Below are 16,196 nucleotides of genomic sequence, written 5' to 3'. Positions count from 1 at the left end.
ATATGTATTATGACAAATTATCTTGTGTGTTTTTTTAATGGAGGAGGTACTTATGCTGAAGTTGGCGTGGCACCATCTCCACTTCCCTGAACTTCAGAGAGAGCCATTTTACATTGACCGGCATTGCACTACATGCATTGTTCACCCCCACATTCCTTAGGGTGTATTAACTTTCTAGGACAACCTACTATACACTGTTGTACTCCTACTTCAGATGGAAGTCTAGGTATCATAGTGGGCTGGAAAGTCTCTATTGGCCTGGGTCTAATAGAAGTGTGCTGTTAAGGAGCAAGAAATGGGGACCTTTGTGAAAAGCCCTGGGATGGAGCCTCCCAAGAGATGAAATATAGCATTACATTAGTTACACTTAATTACAAATTATTTTCCTCATACCAGAACCCAAGGCCATTAAAATAAATGTCAAAAGGCAATCCTTCCCCCATATTCAATGCCTACTACAAGCAGGATAAAGATGGTGACAGGCAAAAACAGCTATGAACATTAAAACAAGTGGGTGTAACCTCTGTCATACTACTTAATGAAACGCTCTTTCATTAAAGAGTGGAATGTTTGTTAGATCTCAGTCTCGTGGTGTGAACACACATGGATCTGGAATCCAGATTTAGAGCACAGAAGAGGGGACTCCAGTCTCAAGCTCACGATCACCAGCTCTATCGACAATAGATTTAAAATGTTACTTGGTACCTGCTGGAGGTTGGAGGTCATATCCCTGTTGAGTTGCCCAGCCCATTTGATGAAGAAATGGATCCAAGTAAAACATCCACTGATCAGACTGGTCAGAATCTACCAACCCTTCGTAGCGCAACTTGAGCCTCCCGCCAATGTTTTCCACCACCTTGACAATCCAGGCTTCCAAGGAATCTTGGGAGTTTTGACATTCCAGTCTGGAGCCTGGTGCAATGAGATCCAAGGGATTCTTCCCTCTGTGAAGCTGCAGGCCAAAATGGAGAGAACAAAAGAGGACCATAAGGTAAGTGACTCACAGAACTGGTTCAGAATAGACTGAGTTACATAGATTCTGCACTGTCACTGATGCTGTGTCTTAGACACACCTTTGTGCTGTGGACCACTTGTCCAACTGAAACATGAATACAGGAGTCAAATAGCATAGCACCCTTAACCAAAGAGATTACAGAACTCACTAGCCATGGTTGCTTGCATCAGAGCTCCTGTGGTATCTGCAGTCATGGTCATAAAATTATAGGGTTTTTTGCAAAGGCATGGGATCAGTGTGCTGGTCATCTGTTGTTTCAGAGGCATTTGCCAGTTGTACATTCAGGGCTTGAAGTGGAGTAATACAGCCCACCCTTTAAAAATTCAGACATCTTTTTAATATGTAAGAGGACAGGATAGAAAAGAAGCAAAGATGCCCATGTTGAAAGGTGGAATATAAACAATGTTTAAATGGTAAGCATATCACTCATTTTCCAAAGTGCCATCACACTGCCCTATATGGGGAACAGATTAAGATTAGAGATTGAATGAGGTAGCCAGGTTTTTGTTCTTGATTCGATTTTATTCATACCAAAGATCTAGCTACAGAGAAATGGGTGACAGTTAAAAAGGTTCTGAATTTGTCCCATTTAAAGCAGAGGTACATGAGTTAAGGAGGAGACAAAAGGAATGAAAAAAATATCTGTTCAATAGTAAAGAGAAGATTAACAGGGGACATGACTAAGGAAGGAGGCATTTTGAAGATCAGACAAGGAAGAGATTCCACAAAGCTATTTGGAAGGAGGAACAGGCTAAGAGAAAGGGCTGGGCACTCAGGGAATTTGCGAGGAGCTCCTTTACTCTGACAGGCGTTAATGGGTGGAAGAGATCATCTGAATCTGCAGTTACAAACACGTTCAGGAAAGCATTTGACAAAACACAAATGCTACACAGATACCAGAAGGTGGACCCAACATATTTTTCTGAATTTCAACAGCTTACAGCAATAGCATTTAAAATTAAGAAAGATGTAGAAATGATTCACTTACAAAGGGCTTTACTTTATATACTGTGGTTAAAGATGCTAAGAGTGTCGTAGCCCTAAAAAAGAAGCCTCACTGTTGTTTCAAGTGAGTTAATTCAGTCTATTTGAATAAACACTCACACCCTCTAGCAGGTTAGCAGGAGCACTGCATGCTCCTGTCAGTGTCTGTCGAAGGAATTCTTCCTGGTCAGATATCTTATCCTTGATACCTAAACAAAAAACAAGGGTGAGATTACTTCTGTGGCCAGCAAAATGCTACTTCAAGCAACAAGTCATTTGAGTGCCCTTGTGACATTTCATTCAGGAGGGTACATTTCTCATCCACACGTCAATAAGAAGGCCCATATGCTCCTACATCAGAGTGTGACTTTACCTTAGATTTACTTAAAGATAAGCAAGATTTCACATTAGTGTTATTTCAACAGATAGGGTCAACTCAGAACTTTCCTTCATTTCAATACAAGAGTACAATGTCTTCAGATAACAGACAAGAATTGGAGAAAGTGGGCGGGTCTGAAGTTTTAAATAAAATCAATCGTGTGAGTGAACTTTGTTAAATAACTGATCTCTGTTTCACCTGCCTTGAAGTGTGAGCTTCAACCACTTTGATAAACAGGTTTCACAGGGAACCAGTATGGGGAGCTGCTCTTGGGGCATCAGGTCTCAGCAGTTACCCAGAAATGATGCGAGGGAGCAAACACAAGCCCGTCTTGGGGATGGCCAATCAGACATTCCATTCCACAGGCAGGCACCAGGTGAAAACCAAGAGCACAACCCCAACAGCATCTTCATATCAAAGATCATTCTCAGGCTGCTTTCTTTCCAGAGTCTGGAAATTGACATCAATGGGAGCACCATACAGATATACGGCAATGAGGGGGAAAGAGTGTTAAGAAGGAGGACGACGTTCTATGTAGAGAAGGCCTATATTGGAGTGGTCATACGGAGAGTCTGTTACAAGGAGGGACAGCAAAGTAGGTAAGTGTAAAGCACCGACTGTGCAGCTCAAAATTAACCTTGTATTTGCTTTATTTTATTTTTTGTACATCACGGCCACTGATATAAACATAGATTTGGGAATTAAACTCATTACAAGTACAAGGCACAGTCGTTTACAGAGTTGGTTTTACGTAAAAACAGGTGGTTTTATGAAAAAAAAAAGTGTCTCAATGGCAAATGCCTAAAAAATAGCAAAACCAAAGAATTTGGGTGGCAATGGCTAGTGAGTACCAAAAATCTATGTTTTAAAGGCAAGTCTAATTTGGGTCCAAGCTACTGGTGCATCTCAGATAAAAGGATCCATTATAACTGCAAGTATATAGAAGTTTTTGAGATGAAGTGGGCAGTCAAATTAGCTTAACAGTTTGAGATGTTTTATAGCAAGTGCAAATTGCTTCTCTTAGCAGTTACAAAGGGCAAACATACATCAAAAACTAAATTCCACACTCCCTCATTTCCATGGGGAGTTGTTACCTTCAGGCACTTTGAGAATCTTTTTGTTCTGCTCACACCAACCAACTGGGTGTAAGTCAGCTGTCAAGATGTCGCACCAAAAGTCTGCCTTGCGGTCTTCCCCATAGCCATCATAGCGTAAGAGGAGCAACTGCCCACAAGTAGTGATGATGGTGGCTACCCAGTAGGTGTTGTGGTCAGACTTGACAGCAACCTCTAGCTTCATACCAGGGGCAAAGCCATTCTGCAAACTAGTGTCCACCTGAAAAAAGTAAAAACAACCACAGCTCAGTGGCTTATACAAACTCTAAGGTAAGGGAGGTAAAGCACACCCTTTTATATTTGGCCAGCAGCAGTACCCTACCAGACAACTGTCACCTCCCAAAATGCCAGTCTGCCTCCTCAGGGACATATATGATCATCTAAATAATTAAACATGATCTCATTTTAAGTGGTGTGAAGGGATCTTTTCATCATTAATTAAAATAAAACCTACTCATTGCAGTACACCATCCTTTACCCAAAAGCTCAGTAAAATCACAACTGAGCATTCAGGCCAGTTGACGCTAAAAGTAAAATCTTTCAACATACTTTGATCCCTGGTGTAAAAGAATAACATTTTCATTATTCTGAGCTATCCCACTTGGCACCTATCCATCCTATTTTCTCTAACCTCGTTGGCTCAAGAACCCTCTTGTGGAAAGTGTAAATGAATGCTTCATACTGAAATACCACCACCTCCCCCTCCAGGGACTGATGCTTCTTTGTCTCATAAGATCGGACTCAACTGCACAGCAAATTCCAGGTTTTAATGAATTTTCTGAGGCTGCTCCCTCTGAGTCCTGGTCAGCACAATGTCCTGTTCTTTCGCTAAACAGATGGCTTCTGCTCTGTCACATTTGTTCCAAATTTTACTCTCTTCATGTTTTGCTTGCCTTCAACTGCACTTGCTCTCTGTTTGTTTCTGTCCTTCACCCCAGTCACTGCACCCCATTATTACTTCTGATATCTCAGAGGTTTGGAATGGTTTTACATTGGTGAGGCCTCATCTGGAGTACTGTGTCCAGTTTTGGGCCCCACACTACAAGAAGGATGTGGATAAATTGGAGAGAGTCCAGCAAAGGGCAACAAAAATGATTAGGGGTCTAGAACACATGACTTATGAGGAGAGGCTGAGGGAGCTGGGATTGTTTAGTCTGCAGAAGAGAAGAATGAGGGGGGATTTGATAGCAGCTTTCAACTACCTGAAAGGGGGTTCCAAAGAGGATGGCTCTAGACTGTTCTCAATGGTAGCAGATGACTGAACGAGGAGTAATGGTCTCAAGTTGCAGTGGGGGAGGTTTAGATTGGATATTAGGAAAAACTTTTTCATTATGAGGGTGGTGAAACACTGGAATGCGTTACCTAGGGAGGTGGTAGAATCTCCTTCCTTAGAGGTTTTTAAGGTCAGGCTTGACAAAGCCTTGGCTGAGATGATTTAATTGGCGATTGGTCCTGCTTCAAGCAGGGGGTTGGACTAGATGACCTTCTGGGGTCCCTTCCAACCCTGATATTCTATGATTCTATGATTGCATTCCAGTAATGTCTACATAAAGCCTAAGACTGACATACACAATCTGTAGAACATTAAGAGCACTGAGGAGCCTCATCATATTCACCCCATTAGCACCATCATTAACTTCTTTCCAAGATAAAAAGAAGTCTGGCTGCACAGTCTTCCACACAGAAACTTCTATCCTTTTCTCAAAATGAGAATGCAGTACAGGATGCTTCCCTTCCAGTGGCTGAAGTAGTTCTGACAAGGTAGGAAGACCTTAACTACCTTACCACTACAGGATACATCTGAGCTACCTTTTATTCTACATCCCTGTTCCCAATTTTAATTCAAAAATATAGCATTCATGCTCCTTTCCACAGCTGACTGAATAATTGGTGCATATACATGGCTGGTCCAAAGGCCCATTTCTCTTGGATTAACTGCTAGAAATACTTTTCCGCACGTCAGACACAAGTTATTGATTGATTGATTTGTGTGTGTTATTGACTACCAACCTTCTTGTTACTGGCTGGTCTGTAATTACTTGGATTATTAGATTTTTATCAATCATCCATTTAAGCACAAGTTTATTATACATAGAAGTGTCAGGAACACCAAAAGAAAACCAAGGCATAAGTTTATAGATGCCTATTAAGCGCTCAGCTTCTTAAGCTCTTGCTCTTCATCTTTGGATTCCTTGTCTATTTGCCATTCAGAACCCTTAAGAAAAAAAAATCACCTAAAACCTAGGCTATTCAAAATAAAGATTTAAAGAGGACAATATTTTACACTCTAAATCTAGAGAAGAAAGCCACAAGCTCCCTTCTCTACTGCAGCTGGCAACATCTGTACAAAACCTGAAGGAGGCAAAGCAACAAAGCAACTCTATTTCCATGACAGTAAGTGGGGGTCCTGTCTCACTGTGTTACAGAGATAATCAAGTGGAATTAGAAATGAACACCGACAGAAGTAGCCACCTATGAAAGTACTGTAGTGCCAAAGTCCCATATAACTGCAATAAAAGTTTGCCCATTCACCAGAGGATCCCTTGGAGAGAGAGAGGTGAGTGCCCTCTTCTGGTAAAGAAAAAAATCTGCAACAAAATTAAATTTTGTAGACAAAATGTATGGTTTGTTTGTACTTGGCCACTGACGAGATTCAAACGGATGAGACACCCTGGGTAACAACACTGAAAATCTGTTAAACTTTCAAGCATTGAATTTAGAGAAGAGAATGTTATGTCCTGCAAGCATAAAACTGAGTTGCCTGACCAAGGATACATCTCATTATTGTTTGTATTGCAATAGCACATAGTGGCCCCAGTAGGACAGTGCCCCATTGTACCAGTTGCTTTACAAATACAGAAAGACTCTCTCTGTCCTAAGACGACAACACTGATTAACAACAAGATGCAATAAGTATAACAGGAGGAGGGAAGAGGGGTTGCACAGACGGAATAAGGGACCACGATCATGTGGGTACATAAGACAATGATGTGCTCAATTTCATGGCCATACACAAATTACACATGCAAAAAACATGGGAGCAATAGAGCTTCTCAAAGAAAACGATGGCTAGAGCTAGGGGGAGGGGTTAATTGGTGTTTCTTTTTTCACATGGGCAAAACCACAATTTTTCTCCAAATCTCATTCTTGGGAACTGATGAACTCTTAGCTTAAAAACTTTCCAACAAATTTCAGCCAAAAGCAGACACCTAGCAGGAAAAATTTCAGCCAGAACAGTTAAAGTTTAGCAAAGTTATAAGCACTGAAAACAGAGAGTGTCTTATAATAGGAAGTGTCCGGCAATCTGAATTATAGGCAATGCTTCCAGGTCTTCCTATAAAAATCCAGCCATCTCCAATTGCCAATCAGCCTCGCATCACTAGCTGGCTATCATCCCAACTATAGGGGAATGAGAAAAAGTGGATGGGAATGTATAGGCAGAGAGATTAACAGATTTATTAGTCCAGGGAAAACAAGTATAAGAATGCACAAGGAAGCTAGACACCTGGTCACTGAGAGCACATAAATTAAAATAACTTGATCACAGTCCTCACCCTCCCAGTCACCTGCTATTAACTGCATGTGAAGAGGAAACAAAATGCTTCCAGGTTCCTGAGTCAACTCAGTATATGGACTAGAACCCATGGGGCCCATGGACTTCTCTCAGGTGTCACAGACTAGATCAAAGGTTCCCCATCTGTACATATGCTAGTGGTAATGGTATATCTGCATGAAGAGCTTAGTTACATAGTGCTGATTCCCTTGTTCCTAGCTGCAAAATCATTCATGGATTCATATATTAAGGCTAGAAGGGACCATTATGATCATCTAATTTTGACCTCCTGCATAATACTGGCCTTGGAATTTCATCAAGTGGTCTGATGGTTATTACCCTCACTAAAGAAACCTCACCTTATTTCTAGGCTGAATCTGTCTAGCTTTATCTTCCAGACATTACATCTTGTTATGCCTTTGTCTTGTAGACTAAAGAGCCATCTATGATTAGACATTACTGCCTATGTAAGTCTTATGAGCTGAGGAAGTCACCTCAGACCCTTCCTTGTTAGCTAAACAAATTTAACTTCTCAACCTCACAGTAAAACAGGTTTTCCAGACCTCGGATCATTCTCATAGCTCTCTTCTGAACTCTTTCTAAATTTGCCAACATCCTTTTTAAAGCGTTTACACTAGAACTGGACATAATATTCCAGGGATGTTCTCACTAATGCCATATACAGTGGAATATCATCACCTCTCCACTTCTTATTGATAGGCTCCCCCTTATACATCCAAGCATTTGCTATCTTGGTTCTTTGAGACACTGCTTTCCAAAATACAGTCCCACATCTAGTAAGGGTGACCTATATTTAGGGCCCTTCATTTTCATTTATTTCATTTTATTTTTCCTGACAATTTATCAGTGTTTATTACCACAACAACTAAAACAGGTGAAAATCAGTGTAAAAACCTATTAATTTTTCTGGGTAAATAACGGGTTGATTTTGGTGGACAGAAAGGGGGGGGGGGGGAGTAGTATTCAGTAGATTAATGCTTTGAATTCCATTCATCAATGAGGAACTAAAACAGAACTCAAAACACAATGCCACCTCTGAGTTTAAGAAAACAATGTATCTCTATTCAAATAAAAAAAATTATTTGGGGATTAAACAGTTTACTATTGTAGACTTAGAACTATTAGCCTATAAATATTTACATTTAACAATTGGGCCACACCATTTGCAGCGCACACACTCAACTTCATCCTTTTCTCCTGGTTTGTTTTTTTTTTAAAAACCTTTTAATACTTTGTTGTGTTTCTTCCCATTTTAGTGTCAAATCTTTAAACAGTCATCTGCTAACATCTTGAAATGTGTATGTGGTGGGAGTGAGATTCATCAGTACATTCAGATGCATGCACACTTCAGAACATGCGTGCCTGTTTGTTTATTGTGTGTATCTTCTAGACTAATACATAGCCTTACTTCAACAGGCAGCTTTGCATTTACACGCAGACTAATGTATTACCATAATGATACCAAAGTAGGGTGAAAATCGGGAAAAAAACCCACTTCTTGTAAAACCTGAGAATTTTTTGGTAAAAATTGGTTTAAACTGAAAATGAAGGGGCTTACATATTCTCTTGGTTCTTAGATAGATGACCTTGCATTGAGATATATTAAAACGCATGTTGGTTCAAGTAAACCTAGCTTTTCACGTGATCCAGATCACTCAGTAGAAGACCATTATTTTTTGTTAAGCATTATGTTTTCTTCCTATGATTGGTAAAAGTATTGAATAGCATTTGGCCAACATCAGATCCCTGTGGGACCCATTATAAATACCCCCACTGGATGATTCCCCATTCGCAACTGCTTTGAGATCCATCACTAAGCCAGTTTTTAATATGTTCTGCATTAATTTTGTATATAGCATATGTATATATTTATCATCAGATTATCATGCATATAAATCATACTAAAAGCTAGAAAATATTACTTTCAATTAAAGCAATTGCTGTTGTTACCAAGTGATATTATGAGATCAGAGGGGAGATGTCACATAAGACACCGAATTTGGGAGGGGAGAGGAAAGGGAGAGTATGCATGAGGTCCTATTAAACTTTTTCCTAGTGCATAGCACATTTTAAGAATCACTGGAGTAGATCACCAACTCAGGCCATTCTAGCCATGGTGATTTTGTAATGTGTGCCATACAACTATATTCTCTTAAACTGAATAGCATGAACACAGGTAAAATGCAGGGCAAAAAAAGACCATGGAAAGAATGCCATGCAGGAAGACAAATGGACTGAAGGAAACTTCAAAAAAGAAGCAATTGTTGATAATTAAAATGGCAAAGGAGACAAAAGATGGATTAACCAGGGCTGCCACAAAGTCCTGATAGCATGAGACAACAAAGGTGGGCCTCTGAGTTACCTTTTTTAAAAAACACGTACTATAGAGTATTCATAATATTAACCACCACACTTGAATGGGGCTCCCACTGCAAGAGTAGGGGTGAAATGAATTCCTTTCCTACCTTGGAAAAATGTTTTATGGAACTGTACTTGAAATCTGTAGTTTACAAAATATTCTTTAAATATAGACCTGTTACATTATATAGGGACTTAGTTGTGTCTCATTCTTTTGTTATTTAATTTTAGTAACTAAAATGTTTCCAAATAAATGTGCCACCAGAACAAATAGGGTCGAACATAGTCAAGTATGTTATTTCTAATATTGTACCGATGCGGGAGTATGACAGATGACACTGATCTGTTAAGACAGCTTTGAGACTTGTGAAGCACACAACTGCGGGGCCTTCCTGATCCATAAAGTACTAGAAATGCAAAGAATCGCTATCTTCACTAGTGAAAAACCCTGAAAATGCAAACTGATGTAAACCAGTGCTTAAAAAGGACCAAAGAGTGTGGCTCCCATTTCCGCAGAGGGATGGCAGAAAGGAAACAAGAGAGCCCTCCAGACAGCATAGAAGTAGTTCAGTTCAGTCTGAGTACAGCACAATGAATCATTTTCTAACTTTCCCCCAAAATCCTTTAGCTAGGGTGATTGTGGACTGGAATCGGGTACGTGTGATGGAGGCAGAAGGTGGGCGAGAAGCAACTGTCAGGGAGTATTTTACAGGCCCACCCAAATATGCCATTAAATGTATCTATTTACTGTCAGCTGTTTTGTTAGCAAAAAAATACAGTTTTCCCTTTACTCAAGTTTCTGTGAAGAAGACATCAAGCATTTCACTTTCTGAACTTCATGCCCTACGGTAACACTGATTAGAGTCCAAGCTATATTCAGTGGGATGTAAAACTGGTTTATTAGGAAAGATGGGTGAGGAAGTTTTTTTTTTTGGTTGGGTTTTTTTGTTTTTGTTTTTTTTTACAAAAAATAGATATGAAGTATTTGCCTGACCAAAGTAAAAGCCTTTAATTGGTTCCTTAATAAAATATTTATATATAAATCATTCATGGTGGTGAATTAGGGCTCCCAGAAAGTGCTGAAAATGCCCTCACAATATTTCTAACACTGAGTGAAAAACTAGGTCTGAAGTCAGATATTTGATCCTTTATCACATTTTGAAGTTTAGAGGACCATTTACACTAGAACCTCAGAGTTAGGAACACCAGAGTTAGGAACTGACTACTCAACTGGTCCGTTTGGAACTGGAAGTACAGTAACCCCTCACTTAATGTCATCCCAGTTAAAGTTATTTCATTGTTACATCGTGGATCTATTAGAGAACATACTCATTTAAAGTTGTGAACTGTTTGCTTATAACGTTGTTTGGCCGTGGGAACCAGGGTGGGCCAGCAGCCCCCTGACAGCTCCCCCACAGTGCCTCCCACCCGCCAGCCGCCCCATGGATCAACAACTTCCCCCTCCCTCCCTGTGCCTCCTGCCTACAGCAATCGGCTGTTTCCCCTTGTTCAGGAGGGGAGGAGGAGCAAGGATACAGCATGCCCGGTGGGAGGGGGTGGAGGAGAGGCGTGGTGGGGGTGGGGCCTTGGGAGAAGGGGTGGAGTGGGATCAGGCCTGGGTCAAAGTCTGGGGTAAAGCACCCCCCCCCAGCACTTTGGAAAGAACAGCAAGAGGAGCAGCCAGACAATCCACCCTCTTTCACCCTCTGACTCCACCACCTCAACCAAGCTTCACAATCATCATTGCTGAATACAGTATTATATTGTTCATTTAAAATTTTTTAAAAAATATATACTGTATATGTATATAATGTCTTGTCTGGTGAAAAAAATTCCCTGGAATCCAGTCCCCCCCATTTACAATAATTTTTATGGGGAAACTGGTTTTGTTTAACATCGTTTTGCTTAAAGTTGCATTTTTCAAGAACATAACTACAACATTAAGGGAGGAGTTACTGTATGCAAGCAGCCAGCAGCAGACACAAAAAAGCAAGCAGCAAATACAGTGCAGTACTGTGTTAAACGTAAACTATTAAAAAATGAAGGGAAAGTTTAAAAATGATTCAACAGGATAAGAAAACTCTTTGTGCTTGATTCATTTAAATTAAGATGGTTAAAAGCAGCATTTTTCTTCTGCATAGTAAAGTTTCAAAGCTGTACCAAGTCAATGTTCAGTTGTAAACTTTTCAAAGAACAACCATAATGTTCTGTTCACAGTTATGAACAACCTTCATTCTCAAGGTGTTCGTAACTGAGGTGCTACTGTATATATCGCTGTGCCGCCATCTGACTTGCTCTTCCACTTTATAGATTATTAATATTTAGACTGGGAAGGGAAGGCTCATGAGAGGTCACAGAAAATCCTTAATTTTTCTGGGGGAAGTTTACAGAGATTCATCTTTAAAAATCTATTTCAGCATGTAGGGAGGAAATGAAGTATTACTGACATCACTTCTTTATCCTGCTATATTTTAAGCAACCCCACCCTCCAAAACCTGATTTTGATGCTTTTCAGATCCTCAAACTTGTGGCAAATTGCTGGCACAATTATGATGGGTCCCGCACTTCCTCTTCTTGGGGGGGGGGGGGGGGGGAGGGAGGGGAGGGGTTCAGGGCACACTTTTCTGCCCCTGAACTAGGGTATCTACTGTCCCACTAGTAACCCAGAGAAGGGTAGTGGAGAGGGAGGGCCCGGGCCTGCCCTCTACTCCGGGTCAAGTGACAAACCACTTGAACTAGTGCTTCCTTCCCCTGGGCTACTTCCCTCTCCTGCCCTCTAGCTTGTGGGGCTTCCTGCCCTCTCTCTGCACAAGCCGGGCGAATCTTAACTTAGGGTCTTGGTCTTCTAGCCAGCCACGGCACTTCTCCAAACTGCTCTCTGCTCCAACTCCAAACCACTCTACTCTGACTCCTTCCCCTAGCAGGGAGTTTTTATCAGGTGACTGGTTTCAGGTGCTCTAATTGGCTTCAGGTGCTTTTAATTAATCTATAGCAACCTTTCTCCCCTCTACAGGGAATAAGGCTTCTCCTCATCCTGGGGCTTACATATCTCTCCTATATCACTCTCCTGCTGCCTTCTGGCCATGCTGTATCACATATCCTCCCCCTTGCTCAACACCATGGGGTTGGGCTACTTGGGATGAGAGACAATGCTTTCGTGACAAGCCATCTGTGTTGCTGTGTTGGCTTCCAGCCCCATGCTGCACTCGGAAATGAAAGGGTTGCAGAGATAGGAACCATCTAGTCACTCTTGCATTCTTCTCCTTGTTTCTGTGCAACCACTGGAGCGGGACGTGGTCTGTCACCAGGGTAAATCGCCGCCCCAGTAGGTAGTAGAAGAGAGTTTCCATGGCCCATTTTATCCCCAGACATTCCTTTTCAACGACAGTGTACTTTTGTTCCCTGGGGAGGAGCTTCCGGCTGAGGTACAGGATCAGGTGTTCCTCCCCCCCGACCATCTGCGAAAGGACGGCTCTGACGCATCTGTTAGCAGGATGAATTTTTTTCTTGAAGCCTGGGGCTATGAGTACTGGATGACAGCAAAGGGCTGTCCTTAAAACTGTGACTGCTCCTTCTGCTGCATCAGACCACTTTACTATCTCGGGGCCCCGAGGCTTTATCAGGTCCGTCAATGGCCCTGCTCTTGTGGTGAAATGAGGGATGAATCTCCGATAGTACCCTACTAACCCAAGAAATGCTCTAACCTGCTTTTTACCGACTGGCCGAGGCCAGTCTTGTATTGCATCCACTTTGTTCCACTGGGGTTTTACCAAGTCTCCCTACTACATACCCGAGGTATCCGGCCTCAGCTAGTCCTATCACGCACTTGAGGGGGTTGGCGTGAGGCCGGCCTTCCACAGGGCATCTAGTACCACTTCTACTTTCCCTAGGTGCGTTTCCCAGTCAGGGCTATGGATGACTATATCGTCTAAACAGGCAGCGGCATACCTGGCTTGGGGTCGCAGCAATTTATCCATAAGTTGTTGGAATGTTGCAGGGGCCCCGTGCAGTCCAAAAGGGAGGACAGTGTATTGGAACAGGCCATCAGGTGTAGAGAAAGTAGTCTTCTCCTTGGCGTTCTTGGCCAGGGGAATTTGCCAGTATCCTTTGGTCAGGTCCAGAGAAGTTAGGTATTGGGTCTTGCCTAACTGATCAACTAATTTGTCGACACGTGGTATTGGATAAGCATCGAATTGGGATACTTCATTCAACTTCTGGAAGTCGTTGCAAAACCTCAGGGTGCCATCAGGCTTGGGGACTAGGATGATAGGGCTGGACCACTGGCAGCGGAACTCTTCAATAATCCCAAGTTCTAACATCTTCTTCACTTCTGTCCTAATTTCCTCTCTTTTAGCTTCCGGTATCTGGTACGGTCTTATTGTCACCCTTATTCTGGGCCTGATGACAATATGATGTTGGACCAATGTCATACGGCCCGGCTGCGTACAGAACACATCTTGATTCCATTGGATCATATCAATGATCTCTGTTTGTTGTTCTGGGGCTAACTCGGGGAATATCCTCACCTGCCCCTGTGGGTTGTCCGTCTGAGGTGGAGCTCTCCGAATGACCAGGCACATCTCTCGGTCACGCCAGGGCTTCAGTAAGTTTACGTGGTAGATCTGCTCTGGTCTTTGGCGGTCTGGTTGTCTGACCTTACAGTCCACTTCCCCAATGGCTTCCACTATCTCATACAGCCCATGCCCGCTGGCTAGGAGTTTGCTTTCCGCTGTCGGCACTAGCACCATCACCTGTTCTCCCGGCTGAAATTTCTGTACTTTTGCCCGGTGGTTGTAATATGTCCGCTGGGTCTCTTGTGCTTTTTCCAAATGTTCTCGTACTATAGGGGTTACTCGAGCTATTCGCTCTCTCATCTGTGTCACGTGCTCAATGACATTCTTTCCTGGGTTGGGTTGTTATTCCCAGTCCTCCTTGGCGATATCTAATATTCCGTGTGGGTGGCGCCCATATAGCAGCTCAAAGGGAGAGAAACCAGTGGACGCCTGGGGGACTTCCAATATTGCAAACATTAGGTATGGTAGAAGGGTATCCCAGTCTTTTCCATCCTGTGCTACCACCTTCCGGATCTTTAAACCACTCGACCAGTCCATCTGTTTGTGGATGGTAGACTGAGGTCTGTATGGCATGGATGCGGAACACGGTACACAAGTCCTTCATTAATTTCAACACGAAAGGGGTTCCTTGGTCAGTCAGGATCTCCTTAGGGATGCCCACTCTGGCAAAAACCTGGAGTAGTTCTTTTGCTATTGCCTTGGATGTGGGGTTTCTTAAAGGAATGGCATCTGGATACTGTGTGGCATAGGCAAGGATGACTAATACATTTTGGTAGCCTCGTGCTGATCTTTCCAGTGGGCCCACTAGGTCCATGGCTATCCTTTCGAAAGGGACTTCAATAACAGGCAAAGGTACCAATGGGACCTGCAAGTGCGGTGGGGGGCTATGCAACTGGCATTCCGGGCAGGAGGTACAATAGCGTTGGACCTCCGTGCGTATTCCTGGCCAGTAAAACATTTCTTAGGACTCTATCCAGTGTCTTCTCTACTCCTAGATGTTCCCCAAATAAATGACTGTGAGCTAACTCTAGTACTGCCCTTGTGTGTTTCTGTGGGACTAAGAGCTGCTCTACTTCTTCCCTTTGTATTTGCACTATTCGGTACAACAGATCATGTTTGATCACATAATACAGCCTTGGGCCTTTGGTCTTTCCTTCCATGGGTACACCATTTACTTCCACTACCTCCTCCCTCACATTCGCATATAGTGGGTCATTGGCTTGGTCCTGCCTGAAATTCTCACATGAGGCACCGATCTGACCTAATTCCATGGGACCTATTTCTACTCCGCCCCTTGGGTTGTCCCTACTTGGACTAGGAACTGCCTCTGAGTCCTCACTGGCCTGAATTGTCTCCTGGCCTCCTCAACGGGTTCGCTTACCAACAAGGGAGACTTTCTGGTTCTCTGCTGGAATCCTGGTCCCTAGCCCTTTTATCTGCCCTCTTTTCCTGCCTAGACTTTCGGGGTTTCCTGGGGGATGAAAATAGCTCTGGGGCAAATTCAGCAAAAATTTGGGTGAGGCTATCTGTAGGTGCATCTGTGTCAGCATGGGGGTTGCTACCCTCCCCTGGCTCTACTGGGGGGAGTAAGTTCTCAAACCTGGGGAAGTCCCTACCAATTAAGACCAGGTAGGGGAGCCTAGGGACCACCCCTGCAGTTATCCTGGTAGTGTTTCCCTGGATCTCAATCCGTACTGGGATTGTGGGGTAGAAATTTACGTTGCCATGAACGCACGTTACCCCTGTGGTTTTGGCCTGGGTTAGTTGGTCTTGCCCCACCAACTTCCCCGAGACCAGCGTGCCAGCACTCCCGGAATCTACTAATGCTATGGTTGCAATACCATTCATTTTTACTGACCTTGTATATCCATGTGAGGTCACTGTGACCCCTTCCAGGCCGATAGGCCACATTGTTCCCCAGGATCCCACAGATTGCACTGCATAGGCTCTTCCCTGTTGGAGCATTGGGCTACTATATTCCCCAATTCCCCACACTCGTAACACCGACCCCTTATCCCGGTTGTCGCCCTCTGCCTGGGGCTATTTGGTCGGCCCCCCCAGCCCTCTCTTCCCAAACCCCCAGGTCCCTTCTTGGCCTCGGGCCATTCCTCAGTGTCTTTCCTCCCAGTTATGGTTCTTCTGTAGTTCTCGACAATCCGGGGCCTTGGGTTTGGGGCTGGCTTCCTGGTTTGCCGTG

The 16,196-nt window shown here is 43.1% G+C and overlaps 1 protein-coding gene across 3 annotated transcripts in view; it reads right to left on the bottom strand.

Moving 5' to 3' along the window:
* The window catches only part of SFMBT1 (Scm like with four mbt domains 1), a 156,411-nt gene that overhangs the window by 48,613 nt on the left and 91,602 nt on the right, over nucleotides 1-16,196 (bottom strand). For all 3 annotated transcript variants that reach the window (XM_075130570.1, XM_075130569.1, XM_048857129.2), the window contains 3 exons: nucleotides 3,473-3,713; nucleotides 2,120-2,208; nucleotides 706-952 (listed from right to left, as the gene is read on the bottom strand). In XM_075130570.1, coding sequence (XP_074986671.1) covers nucleotides 706-952; nucleotides 2,120-2,208; nucleotides 3,473-3,713 — 577 coding nt within the window. The remainder of the gene's footprint in view (nucleotides 1-705; nucleotides 953-2,119; nucleotides 2,209-3,472; nucleotides 3,714-16,196) is intronic.

Source organism: Caretta caretta, chromosome 7 (assembly GCF_965140235.1).
Source record: "Caretta caretta isolate rCarCar2 chromosome 7, rCarCar1.hap1, whole genome shotgun sequence".
Classification (NCBI taxonomy): Eukaryota; Metazoa; Chordata; order Testudines; family Cheloniidae; genus Caretta; species Caretta caretta.
Note: the sequence above shows the minus strand (reverse complement) of the source record. Positions and strands in the feature narration are given on the sequence as shown.